The sequence below is a fragment of the Pristiophorus japonicus genome, chromosome 30 (assembly GCF_044704955.1).
Source record: "Pristiophorus japonicus isolate sPriJap1 chromosome 30, sPriJap1.hap1, whole genome shotgun sequence".
NCBI lineage: Eukaryota > Metazoa > Chordata > Chondrichthyes > Pristiophoridae > Pristiophorus > Pristiophorus japonicus.
In genome coordinates, this window is record NC_092006.1 from 12,416,998 (window position 1) to 12,439,916 (window position 22,919).

A 22,919-nucleotide genomic window follows, 5' to 3' on the forward strand; every position below is an offset into this window, starting at 1 on the left:
CAGCACAGTACGTGTCCAGGGACCAGGCCGGGGTCAGGGTACAGCACAGTACGTGTCCAGGGACCAGGCCGGGGTCAGGGTACAGCACAGTACGTGTCCAGGGGCCCAGGCCGATGGTCAGGGGTACAGCACAGTATGTGCCCAGGGGCCCAGGCCGGGGTCAGGGGTACAGCACAGTACGTGCCCAGGGGCCCAGGCCGATGGTCAGGGTACAGCACAGTACGTGTCCAGGGGCCCAGGCCGGGGTCAGGGGTACAGCACAGTACGTGTCCAGGGGCCCAGGCCGATGGTCAGGGTACAGCACAGTACGTGCCCAGGGGCCCAGGCCGGGGTCAGAGGTACAGCACAGTACGTGCCCAGGGGCCCAGGCCGGGGTCAGGGGTACAGCAAAGTACGTGTCCAGGGACCAGGCCGGGGTCAGGGGTACAGCACAGTATGTGCCCAGGGGCCCAGGCCGATGGTCAGGGGTACAGCACAGTACGTGCCCAGGGGCCCAGGTCGGGGTCAGGGGTACAGCACAGTACGTGTCCAGGGGCCCAGGCCGATGGTCAGGGGTACAGCACAGTACGTGTCCAGGGGCCCAGGCCGATGGTCAGGGGTACAGCACAGTACGTGTCCAGGGGCCCAGGCCGGGGTCGGGGGTACAGCACAGTACGTGTCCAGGGACCAGGCCGGGGTCAGGGGTACAGCACAGTACGTGTCCAGGGGCCCAGGCCGGGGTCAGGGGTACAGCACAGTACGTGTCCAGGGACCAGGCCGGGGTCAGGGGTACAGCACAGTACATGTCCAGGGACCAGGCCGGGGTCAGGGTACAGCACAGTACGTGTCCAGGGACCAGGCCGATGGTCAGGGTACAGCACAGTACGTGTCCAGGGGCCCAGGCCGATGGTCAGGGGTACAGCACAGTATGTGCCCAGGGGCCCAGGCCGGGGTCAGGGGTACAGCACAGTACGTGCCCAGGGGCCCAGGCCGATGGTCAGGGTACAGCACAGTACGTGTCCAGGGGCCCAGGCCGGGGTCAGGGGTACAGCACAGTACGTGTCCAGGGGCCCAGGCCGATGGTCAGGGGTACAGCACAGTACGTGTCCAGGGGCCCAGGCCGATGGTCAGGGTACAGCACAGTACGTGCCCAGGGGCCCAGGCCGGGGTCAGAGGTACAGCACAGTACGTGCCCAGGGGCCCAGGCCGGGGTCAGGGGTACAGCAAAGTACGTGTCCAGGGACCAGGCCGGGGTCAGGGGTACAGCACAGTATGTGCCCAGGGGCCCAGGCCGATGGTCAGGGGTACAGCACAGTACGTGCCCAGGGGCCCAGGTCGGGGTCAGGGGTACAGCACAGTACGTGTCCAGGGGCCCAGGCCGATGGTCAGGGGTACAGCACAGTACGTGTCCAGGGGCCCAGGCCGATGGTCAGGGGTACAGCACAGTACGTGTTCAGGGGCCCAGGCCGGGGTCGGGGGTACAGCACAGTACGTGTCCAGGGACCAGGCCGGGGTCAGGGGTACAGCACAGTACGTGTCCAGGGGCCCAGGCCGGGGTCAGGGGTACAGCACAGTACGTGTCCAGGGACCAGGCCGGGGTCAGGGGTACAGCACAGTACATGTCCAGGGACCAGGCCGGGGTCAGGGTACAGCACAGTACGTGTCCAGGGACCAGGCCGGGGTCAGGGTACAGCACAGTACGTGTCCAGGGGCCCAGGCCGGGGTCAGGGTATAGCACAGTACGTGCCCAGGGGCCCAGGCCGATGGTCAGGGTACAGCACAGTACGTGCCCAGGGGCCCAGGCCGGGGTCAGGGGTACAGCACAGTACGTGTCCAGGGGCCCAGGCCGAGGTCAGGGGTACAGCACAGTACGTGTCCAGGGGCCCAGGCCGGGGTCAGGGGTACAGCACTGTATGTGCCCAGGGGCCCAGGCCGATGGTCAGGGGTACAGCACAGTACGTGCCCAGGGGCCCAGGTCGGGGTCTGGGGTACAGCATAGTACGTGCCCAAGAGCCCAGGCCAACGGTCAGGATACGCCGCAGTACGTGCCCAGGGGCCCAGGCCGGGGTCAGAGGTACAGCACAGTACGTGCCCAGGGGCCCAGGCCGATGGTCAGGGGTACAGCACAGTACGTGCCCAGGGGCCCAGGCCGGGGTCAGGGGTACAGCACAGTACGTGCCCAGGGGCCCAGGCCGATGGTCAGGGGTACAGCACAGTACGTGTCCAGGAGCCCAGGCCGATGGTCAGGGGTACAGCACAGTACGTGCCCAGGGGCCCAGGCCGATGGTCAGGGGTACAGCACAGTACGTGCCCAGGGGCCCAGGCCGGGGTCAGGGGTACAGCACAGTACGTGCCCAGGGGCCCAGGCCGATGGTCAGGGGTACAGCACAGTACGTGCCCAGAGGCCCAGGCCGGGGTCAGGGGTACAGCACAGTACGTGCCCAGGGGCCCAGGCCGATGGTCAGGGGTACAGCACAGTACGTGCCCAGGGGCCCAGGCCGGGGTCAGGGGTACAGCACAGTACGTGTCCAGGGGCCCAGGCCGATGGTCAGGGGTACAGCACAGTACGTGTCCAGGGGCCCAGGCCGGGGTCAGGGGTACAGCACAGTACGTGTCCAGGGGCCCAGGCCGGGGTCAGGGGTACAGCACAGTATGTGCCCAGGGGCCCAGGCCGGGGTCAGGGGTACAGCACAGTATGTGCCCAGGGGCCCAGGCCGGGGTCAGGGGTACAGCACAGTACGTGTCCAGGGGCCCAGGCCGGGGTCAGGGGTACAGCACAGTACGTGCCCAGGGGCCCAGGCTGGGGTCAGCAGGCACACGCAGGGTGTGTTCGCCGAGATTCCTCGCTGTGTCTTGCCCACCTCTCCGTGGCGCCCCACGCGTCTCCTGCATGCTCCTCGAGTCTCTCGCTGACTCCCTTGTGCCTCCCGCACGCTGTCGCTCGCCCGCTCCCCCTGCCCCGGCTACACTCTCTGGTCTGAGTGCCCGCACATGGCCTTTCCTGCTCTCTCCCTCTCTCTACCCCTCTCTTTGTCTCTCTGTCAGCCCCCTCTCCCCCACCCTCTCTCTCCCCCTCCCCCCTCCCCCTCTCTCCCTTGCCCCCTCCCCCCCTCTCTGTGTCTGTCACCCCCCTCTCTCCCTCTCTCTCCTTCCCTCTGTCTCCCCTCCTCTCTCTCCCCCTCTCTCCCTCCCCCCCTCCCCCCTCTCTGTGTCTGTCACCCCCCTCTCTCCCTCTCTCTCCTTCCCTCTGTCTCCCCTCCTCTCTCTCCCTCTCTCCCCGTCCCTCACTGGGTAGCCAGCCCATGCTGGGGGTTATTGTCATGCTAACCCCAGGTTGCGTGCGTTGCCAGGTCAGTTGATGGAGAGTGTGAGGGTCCCATCCCTCGGTGCGACACTGACACGCCTCCCTCTATGAGGAACTGCTTCTCCGTCTTCGGAAGAGTGTTGCAGTCCGATCGCTGTCCTCGTGATCACTTTCACACTGTCTCTGTGGGATTTACACACGGGACATGTTAGTGTCAAACAGTGACACACTAACATGTAACAAAGGTCACAGCTCTGTGGGTCAGGGGGTCACAGTTCCGTGGGTCAGGGGGTCACAGTTCCGTGGGTCAGGGGGTCCCGTGGGTCAGGGGGTCACAGTTCCGTGGGTCAGGGGGTCACAGTTCCGTGGGTCAGGGGGTCACAGTTCCGTGGGTCAGGGGGTCACAGTTCCGTGGGTCAGGGGGTCACAGTTCCGTGGGTCAGGGGGTCACAGTTCCGTGGGTCAGGGGGTCACAGTTCCGTGGGTCAGGGGGTCACAGTTCCGTGGGTCAGGGGGGTCACAGTTCCGTGGGTCAGGGGGTCACAGTTCCGTGGGTCAGAGGGTCACAGTTTCACGGGTCAGAGGTCACAGTTCCACGGGTCAGAGGTCACAGATCCATGGGTCAGGGGTCACAGATCCATGGGTCAGGGGTCACAGATCGGTAGGTCGCAGGGTAAAACGGGTGGCCGATTCTCGCTGACCCCGTGTCGTGCCCTGTTGAAGACCAGTTCCCCTCCCTCCCTCCCCCGCCCCCCGCCCCCGAGAGAGGTTTATGGCCACAACTTACGAACACATCGTCCTCGGCCGCGCTGGACCTGACTCGGGCTTGTCTCATGTGGTGGAAGCGGTTACAGGCCGATACCATCTTGAAGGAGACCTGGAACAGAGAGAGAGGGAAAGAGACAGAGAGCTTTCAGAGCAGACATGGGTTGGGGGAGGGGGAGGGGGTGTAGGGGCCAGGGGAAAGGGGCAGGGGAGGGGGAGGGGGCAGGGGAGCAGAGCGGGGGGGAGACAGGGGAGCGGAGGGAGACAGGGGCGGGGGTAGGGGAGGGGGAGGGGTAAAGGGAGTAGGGGGAGGGGGCAAGGGAATTTGGGGGGGGGGCAGCGACAGCCATGAACCTTGAACCTGAGGGGGGAGATCCTATACAGTCATACAGTCGCCCCCAGTGTTCAGGACACGCCCGGCTCTGGGGGGGAGGGGGGAGAGCGGGGTCAGGGGTCAGGGTCAGGAACAACCGACCCTGACACACTTCCAGCATTTCCTGCTTCTATCTCACATTTACCACGTTCACAAAGCGACCAGTTTCACCTCCGTGTCCATCACCGCTTCCATTCCGCATTCACCAACAACCCCCCACCCCCCGTGACACCCCAGGCCCCCCCCCCCACTCCGGGACCCCACAGGCCCCCCTCCCCACTCCGGGACCCCACAGGCCACCCTCCCCCACTCCGTGACCCTCCAGGCCCCCCTCCCCCACTCCGTGACCCCCAGACACCCCTCCCCCTCTCCATGACCCCCAGCCCCCTTCCCCACTCCGTGACCCCCAGGTCCCCCTCCCTCAATCCATGACCCCCAGCCCCCCTCCCCCACTCCGTGACCCCCCAGCCCCCCTTCCCCAACTCCGTGACCCCCAGCCCCCCCTCCCCGGGACCCAGGCCGCCCCCCCCACTCCATGACCCTAGCCCCCCTCCCCCACTCCGGGACCCCACAGGCCCCCCCTCCCAAACTCCGGGACCCTCAGGCCCCCCTCCCCCACTCCGGGACCCCACAGGCCCCCCTCCCCCACTCCGGGACCCCACAGGCCCCCCTCCCCCACTCCGTGACCCCCCAGGCCCCCCTCCCCCACTCCGTGACCCCACAGGCCCTACTCCCCCACTCCGTGACCCCCAGGCCCCCTCCCCACTCCGTGACCCCACAGGCCCCCCTCCCCCACTCCGTGACCCCACAGGCCCCCCTCCCCCACTCCGTGACCCCACAGGCCCCCCTCCCCCACTGCGGGACCCCACAGGCCCCCCTCCCCCACTCCGTGACCCCACAGGCCCCCCTCCCCCACTCCGTGACCCCACAGGCCCCCCTCCCCCACTCCGTGACCCCCAGGACCCCCTCCCCCACTCTGTGACCCCATAGGCCCCCCCTCCCCCACTCCGTGACCCCCAGGCCCCCCTCCCCCACTCCGTGACCCCCCAGGCCCCCCTCCCCCACTCCGTGACCCCACAGGCCCCCCCTCCCCCACTCCGTGACCCCCAGGACCCCCTCCCCCACTCCGTGACCCCACAGGCCCCCCTCCCCCACTCCGGGACCCCCAGGCCCCTCCCCATTGCGGACCCTAACCTTCCACCTTCGGCGGGCGTTGAACACTTTGAAGGTCTGGATGTTGATGACGGAGATACTGCGGACGATCACCTGACGGTTATTCTTGGGCTGGAACCAGAAGGAAGAGCGCGATTGGCTGGCTGTTCTTGAGCGCCAACCCGGCGGTCCCCCCGACCTCTGACCCCAGCGGTCCCACACCCTCCCGACCCCTGACCCCAACGGTCCCACACCCAACCCCGGCGATCCCATCCCCGACCCGAGCAATCCCACCCCGACCCCTGACCCCTGGGAGATCAGACTGTGACCCCCGACCCCCCAGCGGGGAGGTCAGAAACGGTCAGTAAACCATCCCAGAGACAGGAACAAACTCGGCCGCCTCCTCGGTTGACTGAAGATGATTGGGGGGCCTAGGGGACTCGATGGCCGGGACCAGCCCGCGCGCTGGTCAGGCGGGAGGGGTGGGCTCCGAGGTCAAGCGCGGTTTGCGAAGACCGGTCACGATCAATAAACCGTTCACTCTGGGGATGGGGGGGGGCGCCACTGGCGAAGGCCGTGTCGCTCGGTGGGCAATGAGGGGTCGCGATCCGGCAATGCCCCGCGTGGGGGTGGGGCGTGGGGCAGTAACCGAGGCGGGACAGGCAGGAGGCACCGGCCCGGCATGCGAGATCGGCAACATCGCGCCTCGGACCCTCAACGCAAGTCGGCCATTTTGAAAAACATGGGCGCCGCACCGGGACGTTAATCTCCGCCCAGCGGGGTGCGGTGGGAGGGGGGGGGTGGAACGTGGCCCCGGTTCGCGACCTGCCAAGCTGGCGCTGTCATCGCCCGCGGCAACCTCTCGGGACGCCACCGAACTTGCGCCGCCGGGCGAAAAACCGGGCGGAATTTCTCCCCGTGGGCGTCAAAGTTACAGTGCGGGACAGGAGTCACGTGTAGGCCCGGACCGGGTAAGCCGTTCCCCCAGGGGACATTGCTGAACCCGTCGGGTTTTCAAACAATCTGGAGATTTCCGTACCCCCTCCCCCCACCCTGGCCCCAGGAACAATCCAGAAACCAGCGGATATATTTTCACACGTCCCGTCACTGCGAGCGCCGTAACCGCTGTGCCCTCTGACCCCTGACCCCTGACTCACGGCCCGATCCTGCTTCCTCTCCCTATCCGCCATGGCTCAGTGGGGAGCTCCCTCTCTCTCGCTCGCCTCGGAGTCAGAAGGTTGAGGGTTCAAGTCCCACTCCAGGGACTCGAGCACAAAATCCAGGCCGGCACTCCCCCGTGCAGTGCTGAGGGAGCGCCGCACTGTCGGAGGGGCAGTGCTGAGGGAGCGCCGCACTGTCGGAGGGGCAGTACTGAGGGAGCGCCGCACTGTCGGAGGGGCAGTACTGAGGGAGCGCCGCACTGTCGGAGGGGCAGTACTGAGGGAGCGCCGCACTGTCGGAGGGGCAGTACTGAGGGAGCGCCGCACTGTCGGAGGGGCAGTACTGAGGGAGCGCCGCACTGTCGGAGGGGCAGTACTGAGGGAGCGCCGCACTGTCGGAGGGGCAGTGCTGAGGTAGCACCGTACTGCACTGTCGGAGGGGCAGTACTGAGGGAGCGCCGTACTGTCGGAGGGGCAGTGCTGAGGGAGCACCGTACTGCACTGTCGGAGGGGCAGTACTGAGGGAGTGCCGCACTGTCGGAGGGGCAGTGCTAAGGGAGCGTCGCACTGTCGGAGGGGCAGTGCTGAGGGAGCACCGCACTGTCGGAGGGGCAGTGCTGAGGGAGCGTCGCACTGTCGGAGGGGCAGTGCTGAGGGAGCACCGCACTGTCAGAGGGGCAGTGCTGAGGGAGCGTCGCACTGTCGGAGGGGCAGTACTGAGGGAGCACCGTACTGCACTGTCGGAGGGGCAGTACTGAGGGAGCGCCGCACTGTCGGAGGGGCAGTGCTAAGGGAGCGTCGCACTGTCGGAGGGGCAGTGCTGAGGGAGCACCGCACTGTCGGAGGGGCAGTGCTGAGGGAGCGTCGCACTGTCGGAGGGGCAGTGCTGAGGGAGCACCGCACTGTCAGAGGGGCAGTGCTGAGGGAGCGTCGCACTGTCGGAGGGGCAGTACTGAGGGAGCACCGTACTGCACTGTCGGAGGGGCAGTACTGAGGGAGCGCCGCACTGTCGGAGGGGCAGTGCTGAGGGAGCGTCGCACTGTTGGAGGGGCAGTACTGAGGGAGCGCCGCTCTGTCGGAGGGACAGTACTGAGGGAGTGCCGCACTGTCGGAGGGACAGTACTGAGGGAGCGCCGCACTGTCGGGGGGGCGGTACTGAGGGAGCACCGCACTGTCGGAGGGACAGTACTGAGGGAATGCAGCACTGTCGGAGGGACAGTACTGAGGGAATGCAGCACTGTCGGAGGGACAGTACTGAGGGAGCACCGCACAGTCGGGGGGGCGGTACTGAGGGAATGCAGCACTGTCAGAGGGGCGGTACTGAGGGAGCGCCGCACTGTCGGAGGGGCAGTACTGAGGGAATGCAGCACTGTAGGAGGGGCGGTACTGAGGGAGTGCCGCACTGTCGGAGGGGCAGTACTGAGGGAGCGCCGCACTGTCGGAGGGGCAGTACTGAGGGAATGCAGCACTGTAGGAGGGGCGGTACTGAGGGAGTGCCGCACTGTCGGAGGGGCAGTACTGAGGGAGCGCCGCACTGTCGGAGGGGCAGTACTGAGGGAGCGCCGCACTGTCGGAGGGGCAGTACTGAGGGAGCGCCGCACTGTCGGAGGGGCAGTACTGAGGGAGAGCCGCACTGTCGGAGGGGCAGTACTGAGGGAGTGTCGCACTGTCGGAGGGGCAGTACTGAGGGAGAGCCGCACTGTCGGAGGGGCAGTACTGAGGGAGTGCCGCACTGTCGGAGGGGCAGTACTGAGGGAGCGCCGCACTGTCGGAGGGGCAGTACTGAGGGAGCGCCGCACTGTCGGAGGGGCAGTACTGAGGGAGAGCCGCACTGTCGGAGGGGCAGTACTGAGGGAGCGCCGCACTGTCGGAGGGGCAGTACTGAGGGAGCGCCGCACTGTCGGAGGGGCAGTACTGAGGGAGTGCAGCACTGTCGGAGGGGCAGTACTGAGGGAGCGCCGCACTGTCGGAGGGGCAGTACTGAGGGAGCGCCGCACTGTCGGAGGGGCGCACTGTCGGAGGGGCAGTACTGAGGGATTGCCGCACTGTCGGAGGGGCGCACTGTCGGAGGGGCAGTACTGTGGGAGCGCCGCACTGTCGGAGGGGCGCACTGTCGGAGGGGCAGTACTGTGGGAGCGCCGCACTGTCGGAGGGGCAGTACTGTGGGAGCGCCGCACTGTCGGAGGGGCAGTACTGTGGGAGCGCCGCACTGTCGGAGGGGCAGTACTGTGGGAGCGTCGCACTGTCGGAGGGGCAGTACTGAGAGAGTGCCGCACTGTCGGAGGGGCAGTACTGTGGGAGCGTCGCACTGTCGGAGGGGCAGTACTGAGGGAGTGCCGCACTGTCGGAGGGGCAGTACTGTGGGAGCGTCGCACTGTCGGAGGGGCAGTACTGAGGGAGTGCCGCACTGTCGGAGGGGCAGTACTGTGGGAGCGCCGCACTGTCGGAGGGGCAGTACTGTGGGAGCGTCGCACTGTCGGAGGGGCAGTACTGTGGGAGCGCCGCACTGTCGGAGGGGCGCACTGTCGGAGGGGCAGTACTGTGGGAGCGCCGCACTGTCGGAGGGGCAGTACTGTGGGAGCGCCGCACTGTCGGAGGGGCGCACTGTCGGAGGGACAGTACTGAGGGAGTGCCGCACTGTCGGAGGTACAGTACTGAGGGAGCGCCGCACTGTCGGAGGTGCCGTCTTTCGGATGAGACGTTAAACCGAGGCCCCGTCTGCCCTCTCGGGTGGATGTAAAAGATCCCGGGGCCACTATTGGAAGAAGAGCAGGGGGAGTTCTCCCCGGTGTCCTGGGGCCAATATTTATCCCTCAACCAACATCACTAAAACAGATGATCCGGGTCATTATCACATCGCTGTGTGTGGGAGCTTGCTGTGCGCAAATTGGCGTTTCCCACAATGCAACAGTGGCTACATTTCAAGAAAATAATTCAATTGGCTGTAAAGCTGCTTTGGGACGTCCTGAGGTTGTGAAAGGTGCTATATAAATGCAATTCCTTCCCCCTCCTTCGTTACTGACCTTAATCCAGGGATGATCGAGGCATCTGTCGGCACTAAGGCGCGCCCTGTACAGAACAACAGATAAATATCTCAGCCATTACATTCCGAGACTCTCTTTTAAAAATATTATTTCTCGGGATGCGGGTGTACTTGGCAAGGCCCGATGGCCCCGTGAGAAGGTGGTGGTGAGCTCCTTCTTGAACCGCTGTAGTCCGTGTGGTGAAGGTGCTCCCACAGTGCTGTTAGGGAAGGAGTTCCAGGATTGTGACCCAGTGACAGTGAAGGAACGGCCGATATATTTCCCAGTCGGGATGGTGTGTGACTGGGAGGGGAACGTGGAGGGGGTGGTGTTCCCATGCGCTCACTTTGGACCGCACCTGGAGTACTGTGCACATTGTCCACATGTCCCCGACACGAGACTCCCAAAGCGAGCGCTCTACTCGGAACTCCTTCACGGCAAACGAGCCAAAGGTGGGCAGAGGAAACGTTACAAGGGACCACCCTCAAAGCCTCCCTGATAAAGTGCAACATCCCCACCGACACCTGGGAGTCCCCGGCCCAAAGACCAGTCCGCCCTAAGTGGAGGAAGTGCATCCGGGAGGGCGCTGAGCACCTCGAGTCTCGTCGCCGAGAGCGTGCAGAAACCAAGCGCAGGCAGCGGAAGGAGCGTGCGGCAAACCAGTCCCACCCTCCCCTTCCCTCAACCACTGTCTGTCCCACCTGTGACAGGGACTGTGGCTCTCGTATTGGACTGTTCAGCCACGTAAGGACTCACTTCAGGAATGGAAGCAAGTCTTCCTCGATTCCGAGGGACTGCCGCTGATGATGATGGCTGCACACAGTTCTGGTCTCCTTGTCGAAGGAAGGATAGACTTGCCTTGGAGGTGGTGTTACGGAGGTTCACCAGACTGATCCCTGGGATGAGAGGGTTGTCCTATGATGAGAGCTTGTGCAGAATGGGCCTCTACTCTCTCGAGTTTAGAACAATGGGAGGTGATCTCATTGAAACATATAAGATTCTGAGGGGGATTGACAGGAGGAATAAACGGGTCTTTTTCAGGGTGGCGGGCAGTGACTAGTGGGGTACCACAGGGATCAGTGCTGGGGCCCCAGCTATTCACAATATATATAAATGGTTTGGATGAGGGAACCAGATGTAATATTTCCAAGTTTGCTGACGACACAAAACTCGGTGGGATTGTGAGTTGTGAGGAGGATGCAAAGTGATTTAGATAGGTTGGGTGAATGGGCAAACACATGGCAGATCCAGTATAACGCGGATAAATGTGAAGTTATCTACTTTGGTGGGAAAAACATGAGGACAAAGTATTATTTAAATGGTGACGGCTTGGGAAGTGTGGATGTACAGAGGGACCTGGGGGTCCTTGTACACCAGACATTGAAAACAGACATGGTGCAGCAAGCAGTTAGGGGCAAATGGGGTACGTTGGCCTACATTGCAAGAGGATTTGTGTACAGGAGCAAGGATGCCTTACTCCAGTTATACAGGGCCTTGGTGAGACCGCACCTGGAGTATTGTGTTCAGTTTGGGTCTCCTTACCTAAGGAAGGATATACTTGCCATAGAGGGAGTGCAGCGAAGGTTCACCAGACTGATTCCTGGGATGGCAGGACTGCCGTATGAGGAGAGATTGGGTCGACTGGGCCTGTATTCACTGGAGTTTAGAAGAATGAGAGGGGATCTCATTGAAATGTATAAAATTCTGACGGGGTTGGACAGACTGGATGCGGGGAGGATGTTCCCCCGGGGCTGGGAAGTCTAGAACAAGGGGTCACAGTCTCAGGATACGGGCTAGGAAATTTAGGACTGAGATGAGGAGAAATGTTTTCACTCAGAGGGTGGTGAACCTGTGGAATTCTCGACCACAGAAGGCTTTGGAGGCCAAGTCACTGAATATATTTAAGAGGGAGATAGATAGATTTCGAGACACAAGGCATCAAGGGGTCTGGAGAGAAAGTGGGAATATGGTGTGAGGATAGAGGATCAGCCATGATCATATTGAATGGTGCAGGCTCGAGGGGCCGAATGGCCGACTCCTGCTCCTATTTTCTATGTGTCTATGTTTCTATGAGCGCGGGTTGCTGTGGGCTCAGACTGGCAGGAGCTCCCTGGGCTAGCGACGGCCAGTTACTCACTGGGGGTCTTTGACCAGTAGGCTGCGGATGAAGTTCTTGGCCATGTTGCTGCTCTTCCCGAAGAACTGATCCTCCATCTCGTAATTCAGCTCCACAATGTTCATTAGCGTCTCACTGTCAGTGTCGCCCTGGAACGGGGACAGGCCGCTGAGGCTGGGGTCACAGGGAGCACAGAGGGTCACAGGTCACACCCCCAACCAGACACCAGATACTAAGAACATCAGCAATAGGAGCAGGAGTCGGCCATTCGGCCCCTCGAGCCTGCTCCGCCATTTAATACCATCATGGCTGATCCGATCATGGACTCAGCTCCACTTCCCTGCCCGCCCCCTTATTCCCTTATCGGTTAAGAAACTGTCTATCTCTGTCTTAAATTTATTCAATGTCCCGGCTTCCACAGCTCTCTGAGGCAGCGAATTCCACAGATTTACAACCCTCTGAGAGAAGAAATTCCTCCTCATCTCAGTTTTAAATGGGCGGCCCCTTATTCTAAGACCATGCCCCCTAGTTCTAGTCTCCCCCATCAGTGGAAACATCCTCTCTGCATCCACCTTGTCAAGCCCCCTCATAATCGTATACCTTTCGATAAGATCGCCTCTCATTCTTCTGAACTCCAATGAGTAGAGGCCCAACCTCCTCAACCTTTCCTCATAAGTCAACCCTCTCATCCCCGGAATCAACCGAGTGAACCTTCTCTGAACTGCCTCTAAAGCAAGTGTATCCTTTCGTAAATACAGGGGACACCCTCAAAGCCTCCCTGATAAAGTGCAGCATCCCCACCGACACCTGGGAGTCCCTGGCCCAAAGACCAGTCCGCCCCAAGTGGAGGAAGTGCATCCGGGAGGGCGCTGAGCACCTCGAGTCTCGTCGCCGAGAGCGTGCAGAAACCAAGCGCAGGCAGCGGAAGGAGCGTGCGGCAAACCAGTCCCACCCTCCCCTTCCCTCAACCACTGTCTGTCCCACCTGTGACAGGGACTGTGGCTCTCGTATTGGACTGTTCAGCCACCTGAGAACTCACTGTTAGAGTGGAAGCAAGTCTTCCTCGACTCCGAGGGACTGCCTCTGATGATGATGATGAAACATTCGTATTGCTCGCGCCATGGGGCCATTACAGCTCCAATCGCTCTCCGAGAGTAGAGGGCTGAGGCATCGCTCAGTAATGGATGAGGATAGAGTATAAAAGCAGGGAAGTCTTGCTACAGTTATACAGGGTATTGGTGAGGCCACACCTGGAGTACTGCGTGCAGTTTTGGTTTCCATATTTACGAAAGGATATACTTGCTTTGGAGGCAGTTCAGAGAAGGTTCACTCGGTTGATTCCGGGGATGAGGGGGTTGACTTATGAGGAAAGGTTGAGGAGGTTGGGCCTCTACTCATTGGAATTCAGAAGAATGAGAGGTGACCTTATTGAAATGTATCAGATTATGAGGGGGGCTTGACAAGGTGGGTGCAGAGAGGATGTTTCCACTGATGGGGGAGACTAGAACTAGGGGGCATGGTCTTAGAATAAGGGGCCGCCCATTTAAAACTGAGATGAGGAGGAATTTCTTCTCTCAGAGGGTTGTAAATCTGTGGAACTCGCTGCCTCAGAGAGCTGTGGAAGCTGGGACATTGAATATATTTAAGGCAGAGATAGACAGTTTCTTAACCGATAAGGGGGCGGGCAGGGAAGTGGAGCTGAGTCCATGATCGGATCAGCCATGATGGTATTAAATGGCGGAGCAGGCTCGAGGGGCCGAATGGCCGACTCCTGCTCCTATTTCTTGTGTTCTTACGTTCACTCAGGGGTCTAAAACTTTCAGCAGACACCAGACTGCTGGGAGGAACAGAGTTTGCCCGATCTGATCACCACTGCTGTTCAATATCGCTCCCCAAGCAGTCGGCCGAGGTGACAGTGTCTGCTCTTGCTGCCGTTGTTGACATCCCGAGCCGATACAGCAGGAGGCGGCAGCGAATTTCACATCCGGGGCGGTAAACAGCCGCCTACGCGGTTGATGACGTCACGAACTACGGGGCGCTGGATACCGAGACGGTAAACATCAGCGCCAGTGCAAAACCACCAGGGTAGTTCGCGGGCATTGCTGAATTCTCCGTGCCCAGTCGGTAACCCCCTTAGTGCCCCCCCCTCCGCCCCGGGCGCTAACTGGAGGCACAAAGCATCCGAATTTCTCCCCCCCGTAGAACCTCACGGCATAGGAGGATCCCATTGGGCCCATGGAGCCCGTGCTGTGCCGGCTCTGTGACAGAGCGATCCAATCAGTCCCACTCCCCCCTGCTCTTTCCCCACAGCCCGGCACATTTCCCCCCCTTCCAGTATTTACCCAATTCCCCCGTTTGAACATCCCCGATTGAATCTGCTCCCACCGCCCTTTCAGGCAGCGCGTTCCCGATCACAACAACTCGCTGCGTCAAAAAACACATTCTCCCCATCTCCCCCACCGCCAACCCCACCCAGTTCTTTGTTAAATTAATTCCCAAGACGTGGGCCAGGCCCGGCATTTATTGCCCGTCCCTAATTGCCCCTTGAGAAGGTGGTGGTGAGCCGCCTTCTTGAACCGCTGCAGTCCGTGTGGTGAAGGTGCTCCCACAGTGCTGTTAGGGAGGGAGTTCCAGGATTGGGACCCAGCGACGGTGAAGGATCGGCCCAAAAACCCCATAAACAGCAGCAAAACCCCATAAACAGGAGCAAAACCCCATAAACAGCAGTAAAAACCCATAAACAGCAGCAAAAACCCCATAAACAGGAGCAAAACCCCATAAACAGCAGTAAAAACCCATAAACAGGAGCAAAAACCCCATATCAGAGAAAAACCCCATAAACAGAGACGTCGATTGGTGGGGAGTCGCCGGTACACACGCGGGGGGTGGGGGGGGGGTAGGATTGGGGGCGGGGGGGAGGGGGAAACAGACGGCGGATACTCACAGAATGTAGGTGATCACTCCCACACTCCTGAAACACAACAGGGAATAGATTAATGTTCAACAATGGCAGGGACTCTGCTGTCTGGTGTCCGTGCAGTGTCTGGTGTCTGCTGTCTGGTGTCTGGTGACTGTCTGTCTGCTGTCTGGTGTCCGTGCAGTGACTGGTGTCTGCTGTCTGGTGTCTGGTGACTGTTTGTCTGCTGTCTGGTGTCCGTGCAGTGACTGGTGTCTGGTGTCTGGTGTCTGGTGACTGTCTGTCTGCTGTCTGGTGTCTGGTGTCTGGTAACTGTCTGCCTGCTGTCTGGTATCCGTGCAGTGACTGGTGTCTGGTGTCTGGTGTCTGGTGACTGTCTGTCTGGTGTCTGTGCAGTGACTGGTGTCTGCTGTCTGGTGTCTGGTGTCTGGTGACTGTCTGTCTGCTGTCTGGTGTCCGTGCAGTGTCTGGTGTCTGGTGTCTGGTGACTGGTGACTGGTGACTGTCTGGTGTCCGTGCAGTGACTGGTGTCTGTCTGGTGTCTGCTGTCTGGTGTCTGATGACTGTCTGTCTGGTGTCTGTGCAGTGTCTGGTGTCTGGTGTCTGCTGTCTGTCTAGTGTGTGTCTGGTGTCTGGTGTCTGTCTGCTGTCTGCTGTCTATGCAGTGACTGATGTGTGTCTGGTGTCTGTCTGCTGTCTGCTGTCTGCTGTCTGGTATCTGCTGTCTGGTATCTGCTGTCTGGTGTCTGCTGTCTGGTGTCTGCTGTCTGGTGTCTGCTGTCTGGTGTCTGCTGTCTGCTGTCTGCTGTCTGGTGTCTGCTGTCTGGTGTCTGCTGTCTGGTGTCTGCTGTCTGGTGTCTGCTGTCTGGTGTCTGGTGTCTGCTGTCTGGTGTCTGCTGTCTGTCTGGTGTCTATGAACTCACCACATGTCAGAGGCTGGTCCCAGGGGCTCATAGTTTATGATTTCAGGAGCTGGAAGAGAAAATGTGGCTTTAGATCGCAAGGAACCTCCTCCCTCACTCACACCCCCCCTCCCCCTCACTCACCCCCTCACTCACACACCCCCCTTACTCCCCCTCACTCACTCCACCCTCACTCACTCACACTCCCCCTACACTCCCCCTCCCTCACTCACTCGCGCTCCCCCTCCCTCACTCGCGCTCCCCCTCCCTCACTCGCGCTCCCCCCTCCCTCACTCGCGCTCCCCCCTCCCTCACTCGCGCTCCCCCCTCCCTCACTCACCCCGCCCCCCCCAATATAAGGACCCCAATATCGAGACCCTAATATCAGTACTCCAGGGTAGCAATATTAGGGTCCCGATATTGGGGTCTCGATATTGGAGTCCTGTACCAGGGGCCCCAGTAACGGGGGTCCCGATATCGGGGTATTGTACTGTGCTCCCCGTTAATGGGGGTCCCGATATCGGGGTGTTGTACTGTGCTCCCTGTTAATGGGGGACCCGATATCGGGGTGTTGTACTAGGCTCCCCGGTAATGGGGGTCCCGATATCGGGGTGTTGTACTGTGCTCCCCGTTAATGGGGGTCCCGATATCGGGGTGTTGTACTGTGCTCCCCGTTAATGGGGGTCCCGATATTGGGGTGCTGTACTGGGTGCCCTGATATTGGGGCGCTGTACTGTGCTCCCCGTTAATGGGGGTCCCAATATTGGGGTGCTGTACTGGGCGCCCCAGAAATGGGGGTCCCGATATTGGGGTGTTGTACTGTGCTCCCCGTTAATGGGGGTCCCAATATTGGGGTGCTGTACTGGGCTCCCCAGGAATGGGGGTCCCGATATTGGGGTGCTGTACTGGGCTCCCCGGTAATGGGGGTCCCGATATTGTGGTGCTGTACTGGGCTCCCTGGTAATGGGGGTCCTGATATTGGGGTGCTGTACTGGGCTCCCCGGTAATAGGTGTCCCGATATTGGGGTGCTGTACTGGGCTCCCTGGTAATGGGGTCCCGTTATTGGGGTGCTGTACTGGGCTTCCCGTTAATGGGGGTCCCGATATTGGGGTGCTGTACTGGGCTCCCTGGTAATGGGGGTTCAGATATTGGTGTACTGTACTGGGCTCCCCGGTAATGGGGGTCCCGATATTGGGGTGCTGTACTGGGCTCCCTGGTAATGGGGGTCCCGATATTGGAGTGCTGTACTGGGCTCCCCGTTAATGGGGGTCCCGATATTGGGGTGCTGTACTGGGCTCCCTGGTAATGGGGGTTCAGATATTGGGGTGCTGTACTGGGCTCCCCAGGAATGGGGGTCCCGATATTGGGGTGCTGTACTGGGCTCCCCGGTAATGGGGGTCCCGATATTGGGGTGCTGTACTGGGCTCCCCGGGAATGGGGCTCCCGATATTGGGGTGCTGTACTGGGCTCCCCGGGAATGGGGCTCCCGATATTGGGGTGTTGTACCGGGTCCCCCAGTAATGGGGGTCCGTGCCACTTACCGATGTACTGAGGGGTGCCGCACATGCTGCGGAACTCGGTGCCCTCCTCTATCTTCTGGGCGAGACCGAAGTCGATGAGTTTGATGTGGGGCTTGGGAACCTCCTTCTCCAGAAGCATGATGTTCTCGGGCTGCGGGGAGAGGCACAGGTCATCGGTGAGTCCCGTCACCCCTACTCCCCCCCCCTCCCTCGCCCTCCCCAAGGTGTAGCCTGGCACTGGGGGGGGGCAATGCCACCCCTCCCTTGTGGAACCCAGTCGAATGGCGAGCTTCTCCTGTGCAAGCACAGTGTGTCCGGGTGGGGCGTTTCAACTGACCGAGGCATCGCGCGCCAAGCCTCACCCTGTTCTCGACCCCCCCCGCCACACCCACGACCACATCAGATGGCCCCGCAGTGAAGACCCATCGTGGGACCTCGCAGGCTCCCAATTCCCGAAGCAGCTATTTGGCCACCGGAGGCTGCACCATCTCGCCCACCGCCCCACCCGCCCCACCCCGGCTGGATCGCAGCTCAGACAGACCGGCAAGCGCGCCACGGCATCGCTGCACCCACTGTGGTGCACACAGCGCGCGGATGCAAGCGGGTATGACTGTGAACGAACACGAGAACATAAGGAATAGGAGCAGGAGTCGGCCATTCGGCCCCTCGAGCCTGCTCCGCCGTGTACGTGAATGTGTCAGTGTTTGGATGAGCGTGCGAGTGTGAGAGTGAGTGAGTGAGTGAGTGAGTGTGTATGAATGAGTGAGTGAGTGCGAGTGCAAGTGTGAGTGTGAGAGCGAGTGTGAGTAAGTGTATGTGTGAGAGTGAGAGTGTGAGAGAGTGAGAGTGTGAGAGAGTGAGAGTGAGTGTGAGTGAGAGAGTGTGAGTGAGTGTGAGTGAGAGAGTGTGAGTGAGTGTGAGTGTGAGTGAGAGAGTGTGAGTGAGTGTGAGTGTGAGTGAGAGAGTGTGAGTGAGTGAGAGTGTGAGTGAGAGAGTGTGAGTGAGTGAGTGTGAGTGAGAGAGTGTGAGTGAGAGAGTGTGAGTGAGTGAGAGTGTGAGTGAGAGAGTGTGAGTGAGTGAGAGAGTGTGAGTGAGTGAGAGTGAGTGAGAGAGTGTGAGTGAGTGAGAGAGTGTGAGTGAGTGAGAGAGTGTGAGTGAGTGAGAGAGTGTGAGTGAGTGAGAGTGTGAGTGAGAGAGTGTGAGTGAGTGAGTGTGAGTGAGTGAGAGTGTGAGTGAGTGAGAGAGTGTGAGTGAGAGAGTGTGAGTGAGAGAGTGTGAGTGAGAGAGTGTGAGTGAGAGAGTGTGAGTGAGAGAGTGTGAGTGAGAGAGTGTGAGTGAGAGAGTGTGAGTGAGAGAGTGTGAGTGAGAGAGTGTGAGTGAGAGAGTGTGAGTGAGTGTGAGTTGGATTGTGAGGGTGTGACTCGGTGAAATCTGTTCACTGAGCGGTCTGACTCTGAGTCGACAGTGTGGGTCCGCTCGACCGACTGAGAATGGTCTGTGCCCAACTCCCCGTGGGGTGGGGGGGGAGCGGGGCGACCCACTGCGGGGTGGGGGGGGGGGAGCGGGGCGACCCACTGCGGGGTGGGGGGGGGGGAAGCGGGGCGACCCACTGCGGGGTGGGGGGGGGGGGAAGCGGGGCGACCCACTGCGGGGTGGGGGGGGGGGAAGCGGGGCGACCCACTGCGGGGTGGGGGGGGGGGGGGAGGGAGCGGGGCGACCCACTGCGGGGTGGGGGGGAGCGGGGCGACCCACTGCGGGGTGGGGGAGCGGCCCACTCAATAGGAGATCAACACTGGCACAAAGCGCAGGATGGTTGTGAGAGTGTGTGGGGGGTGGGGGAGGACGGTGCGGGCGGGGGGGGGGGTGAGAGGTCAGAGGGACGGGCGGGGGTGAGGGGTCAGTGGGCCGGGCGGGGTGAGAGGTCAGAGGGCCGGGCGAGGGGTCAGAGGGATGGAGGGGTGAGGGGTCAGTGGGCCGGGCGGGGGGGTGAGAGGTCAGAGGGACGGGCGGGGGGGGTGAGGGGTCAGAGTGCCGGGGGGTGAGTGGGGACGAGCCAGACGGACCCCCGATGGTGATGGAAGCCCCTACCTTGAGGTCGAGGTGGGAGATGCTCTTGCTGTGCAGATACCCCACAGCCAGCAATATCTGCTGCACAAACTCCATGGCCTGGTCTTCCCCCAGGCTCTCCTTCTCCGCAACGTAGTCAAATAGCTCGCCCCCACACACCCTGCGACAGAGAGAGAGGGCGAGAGTCAGTTCCTGGCACACCGGGGGGGAGAGAGAGTGGGGGGAGAGAGAGAGGGGGAGAGAGAGAGAGAGAGGGAGAAAGAGAGAGTGGGAGAGAGAGAGGGGGTGAAAGAGAGAGGGAGAAGGAGAGAGGGGGAGAAGGAGAGAGGGGGAGACAGGAGAAAGAGAGAGAAGGGGAAAGAGAGAGGGGGAGAGAGAGAGGGAGAAAGAGAGAGGGAGAAAGAGAGAGGGAGAAAGAGAGAGGGAGAAAGAGAGAGTGGGAGAGAGAGAGAGTGGGAGAGGGGGTGAAAGAGAGAGGGAGAAGGAGAGAGGGGGAAAGAGAGAGAGAGCGAGGGAGGAGTAAGGGGGGAGAGATGGGGGGGAGGGAGGAGGTCGAGGGGGAGCGAAGGAGAGAGGGGGAGAGAGAGGGAGAGGGAAGGGGGGGAGAGAGAGGGGGAGAGCGGAGGGGGAGTGGGAGAGAGTGAGAGGGGGAGCAAGCGGGAGAGAGAGAGGCAGAGAGGGACGGAGGGGTCGGGAGAGAGGGGGTGAGAGAGAGAGGGGGAGGAGGAGAAGGGAGGGAGAGAGGGGAGTGCGAGGGAGGGCGAGTGGGGAGGGGGAGGGGAGAGAGGGCTAGAGAGATGGGGAAATGGGGGGTGGAGAGGGGTGAAGGAGAGAGGAGAGGGGTGAAGGTGAAAGGAGGAGACCCCCTCGACCCGGACCCCGTTCACTGAACCCCGACCCTGGACCCCTGACCCTGGCTCTCGACTCCAGCCCCCGACCCTTGTCCGCTGACCCCCGATCTGTGGAGTTAAGTGGATCTGTGCTGTTAAGGTGGATTTGCGGTGTTAAGGTGGATTTGCGCTGTTAAGGTGGATGTGTGGTTTTAAGGTGGATTTGCGCTGTTAAGGTGGATGTGTGGTTTTAAGGTGGATTTGCACTGTTAAGGTGGATCTGTGGTTTTAAGGTGGATTTGCGCTGTTAAGGTGAATGTGCAGTGTTAAGGTGGATTTGCGGTGTTAAGGTGGATGTGTGGTGTGAAGGTGGATGTGTGGTTTTAAGGTGGATGTGTGGTTTTAAGGTGGATTTGCGCTGTTAAGGTGGATTTGCGGCGTTAAGGTGGATTTGCAGCGTTAAGGTGATGTGTGCTGTTCAGGTAGATGTGCGGTGTTAAGGTGGATCTGTGGTGTTAAGGTGGATGTGTGGTTTTAAGGTGGATGTGTGGTTTTAAGGTGGATGTGTGGTTTTAAGGTGGATGTGTGGTTTTAAGGTGGATGTGCAGTGTTAAGGTGGATGTGCAGTGTTAAGGTGGATGTGCGGTGTTAAGGTGGATGTGTGGTGTTAAGGTGGATGTGCAGTGTTAAGGTGGATGTGCAGTGTTAAGGTGGATGTGCGGTGTTAAGGTGGAAGTGCGGTGTTAAGGTGGATCTGTAATATTAAAGTGACGTTGTGGTATTAAGCCGTATATGATCGGTCTCACTCCTACCCATCTCCACAGCCAAAGCAGTTGCTGCAATGGGTTTGATTGAGGCCCCAGCACCTTCATGTCATGGTCCCCTGAAGTTCCATCCTTGACTCCCTCCATCCCCTCAGCTTCCCCTCGGTGACATAAACCTCTCGTGACCCCTCCACGGCCTCTGACCCCACGACTGTTCTCCCGAGTGTCTCTCAGTACTTCTCAAATAAATAACTTCTCTTTCTGGGGATGTATTAACTCCATCCGATATAACAACAGTGGTGATTCTACTCCCAATAACTTTATCCAGTCTACTGGAAAAAGACAGACTTGCATTTATATAGTGCCTTTCACAACCTCTGGACGTCCCAAAGCGCTTTACAGCCAAAGAATTACTTTTGGAGTGTGGTCACTGTTGTAATGTGGGAAATTCAGCAGCCAATTTGCGCACAGCAAGCTCCCACACACAGCAATGTGATAATGACCAGATCATCTGTTTTAGTGATGCTGATTGAGGGATAAATATTGGGCTCAGGACACCGGGGAGAACTCCCCCTGCTCTTCTTCCAATAGTGGCCCCGGGATCTTTTACATCCACCCGAGAGGGCAGACGGGGCCTCGGTTTAACGTCTCATCCGAAAGACGGCACCTTCCGACAGTGCGGCGCTCCCTCAGTACTGCCCCTCCGACAGTGCGGCGCTCCCTCAGTACTGCCCCTCCAACAGTGCGGCGCTCCCTCAGTACCGCCCCTCCGACAGTGCGGCGCTCCCTCAGTACCGCCCCTCCGACACTGCGACGCTCCCTCAGTACTGCGCCTCCAACAGTGCGGCACTCCCTCAGTACTGCCCCTCCGACAGTGCGGCACTCCCTCAGTACCGCCCCTCCGACAGTGCGGCACCTCAGCACTGGCACTTGGGAGTGTCGGCCTAGATTAAGGGCTCAAGTGTCGGGATTGGGACTCAAATCCCACTCCCCCCCTGCTCTTTCCCCACAGCCCGGCACATTTCCCCCCCTTCCAGTATTTACCCAATTCCCCCGTTTGAAAGTCCCGATTGAATCTGCTCCCACCGCCCTTTCAGGCAGCGCGTTCCCGATCACAACAACTCGCTGCGTCAAAAACACATTCTCCCCATCTCCCCCCTCTGGTTCCATCGCCGATTATCGTCAATCTGTGTCCCCCTGGTTACCCACCCTCCTGCCCCTGGGAACAGTCTCTCCTGATTTACTCCTCAAAACCCCTCGTGATAGTGAACCCCTCGATTAAATCGACCCCCTTAACCTTCTCTGCTCCGAGGAGAACAACACCAGCTTCTCCAGTCTCTCCCCGTCACTGAAGTCCCTCCTCCCCCGGGACCATTCTGGTCAATCTCCTCCCCACCTTCCCCCAGGGCCTTCACATCCTCCCTAAAGTACGGGGCCCAGAATTGGCCACAATACTCCAACTAAATCCAAGCTGTGATTTATAAATATTTAGCATAACTTCCTTCTTGTTGTACACGATGTTTGTTTATAAAACCTCGGTTGATTATGCTTCCCATTTAAATATCTTTCCTGTTTTCACATTCCTTTCCCACCATTTCAAACAGCAAGTTGTTCTCTCTGTCACACTGACCAGCTGGTCTGGAGCAACTTCCTCCGGTGCAAACATCCAGAGATGTCTAACTCGAGTAGGTCATAGGGACAGGAGGAGGCCCATTCAGCCCCTCGAACCTGTTACATTGGGAACAGGAGGAGGCCATTCAGCTCCTCGAGCCTGTTACACAGGAACAGGAGGAGGCCATTCAGCCCCTCGAGCCTGTTACACAGGAACAGGAGGAGGCCATTCAGCCCCTCGAGCCTGTTACATTAGGAACAGAAGGAGGCCATTCAGCCCCTCGAGCCTGTTACATTAGGAACAGAAGGAGGCCATTCAGCCCCTCGAGCCTGTTACACAGGAACAGGAGGAGGCCATTCAGCCCCTCGAGCCTGTTACATTGGGAACAGGAGGAGGCCATTCAGCTCCTTGAGCCTGTTACACAGGAACAGGAG

At 60.4% G+C, this 22,919-nt stretch overlaps 1 protein-coding gene across 5 annotated transcripts in view; it reads right to left on the minus strand.

Moving 5' to 3' along the window:
- Positions 1 to 3,229: 3,229 nt before the first annotated feature.
- The window catches only part of LOC139240266 (death-associated protein kinase 2), a 46,768-nt gene continuing 27,078 nt past the window's right edge, over positions 3,230 to 22,919 (minus strand). For 4 of the 5 annotated variants that reach the window (XM_070868750.1, XM_070868746.1, XM_070868747.1 and 1 more), the window contains 9 exons: positions 19,301 to 19,439; positions 17,234 to 17,363; positions 15,713 to 15,761; positions 14,817 to 14,843; positions 11,894 to 12,046; positions 9,757 to 9,802; positions 5,616 to 5,705; positions 4,071 to 4,160; positions 3,230 to 3,466 (listed from right to left, as the gene is read on the minus strand). In XM_070868750.1, the coding sequence (XP_070724851.1) occupies positions 3,389 to 3,466; positions 4,071 to 4,160; positions 5,616 to 5,705; positions 9,757 to 9,802; positions 11,894 to 12,046; positions 14,817 to 14,843; positions 15,713 to 15,761; positions 17,234 to 17,363; positions 19,301 to 19,439 (802 nt within the window). In that variant the 3' untranslated portion in view covers positions 3,230 to 3,388. The remainder of the gene's footprint in view (positions 3,467 to 4,070; positions 4,161 to 5,615; positions 5,706 to 9,756; positions 9,803 to 11,893; positions 12,047 to 14,816; positions 14,844 to 15,712; positions 15,762 to 17,233; positions 17,364 to 19,300; positions 19,440 to 22,919) is intronic. The other variant, XM_070868749.1, reaches the window with a different exon arrangement.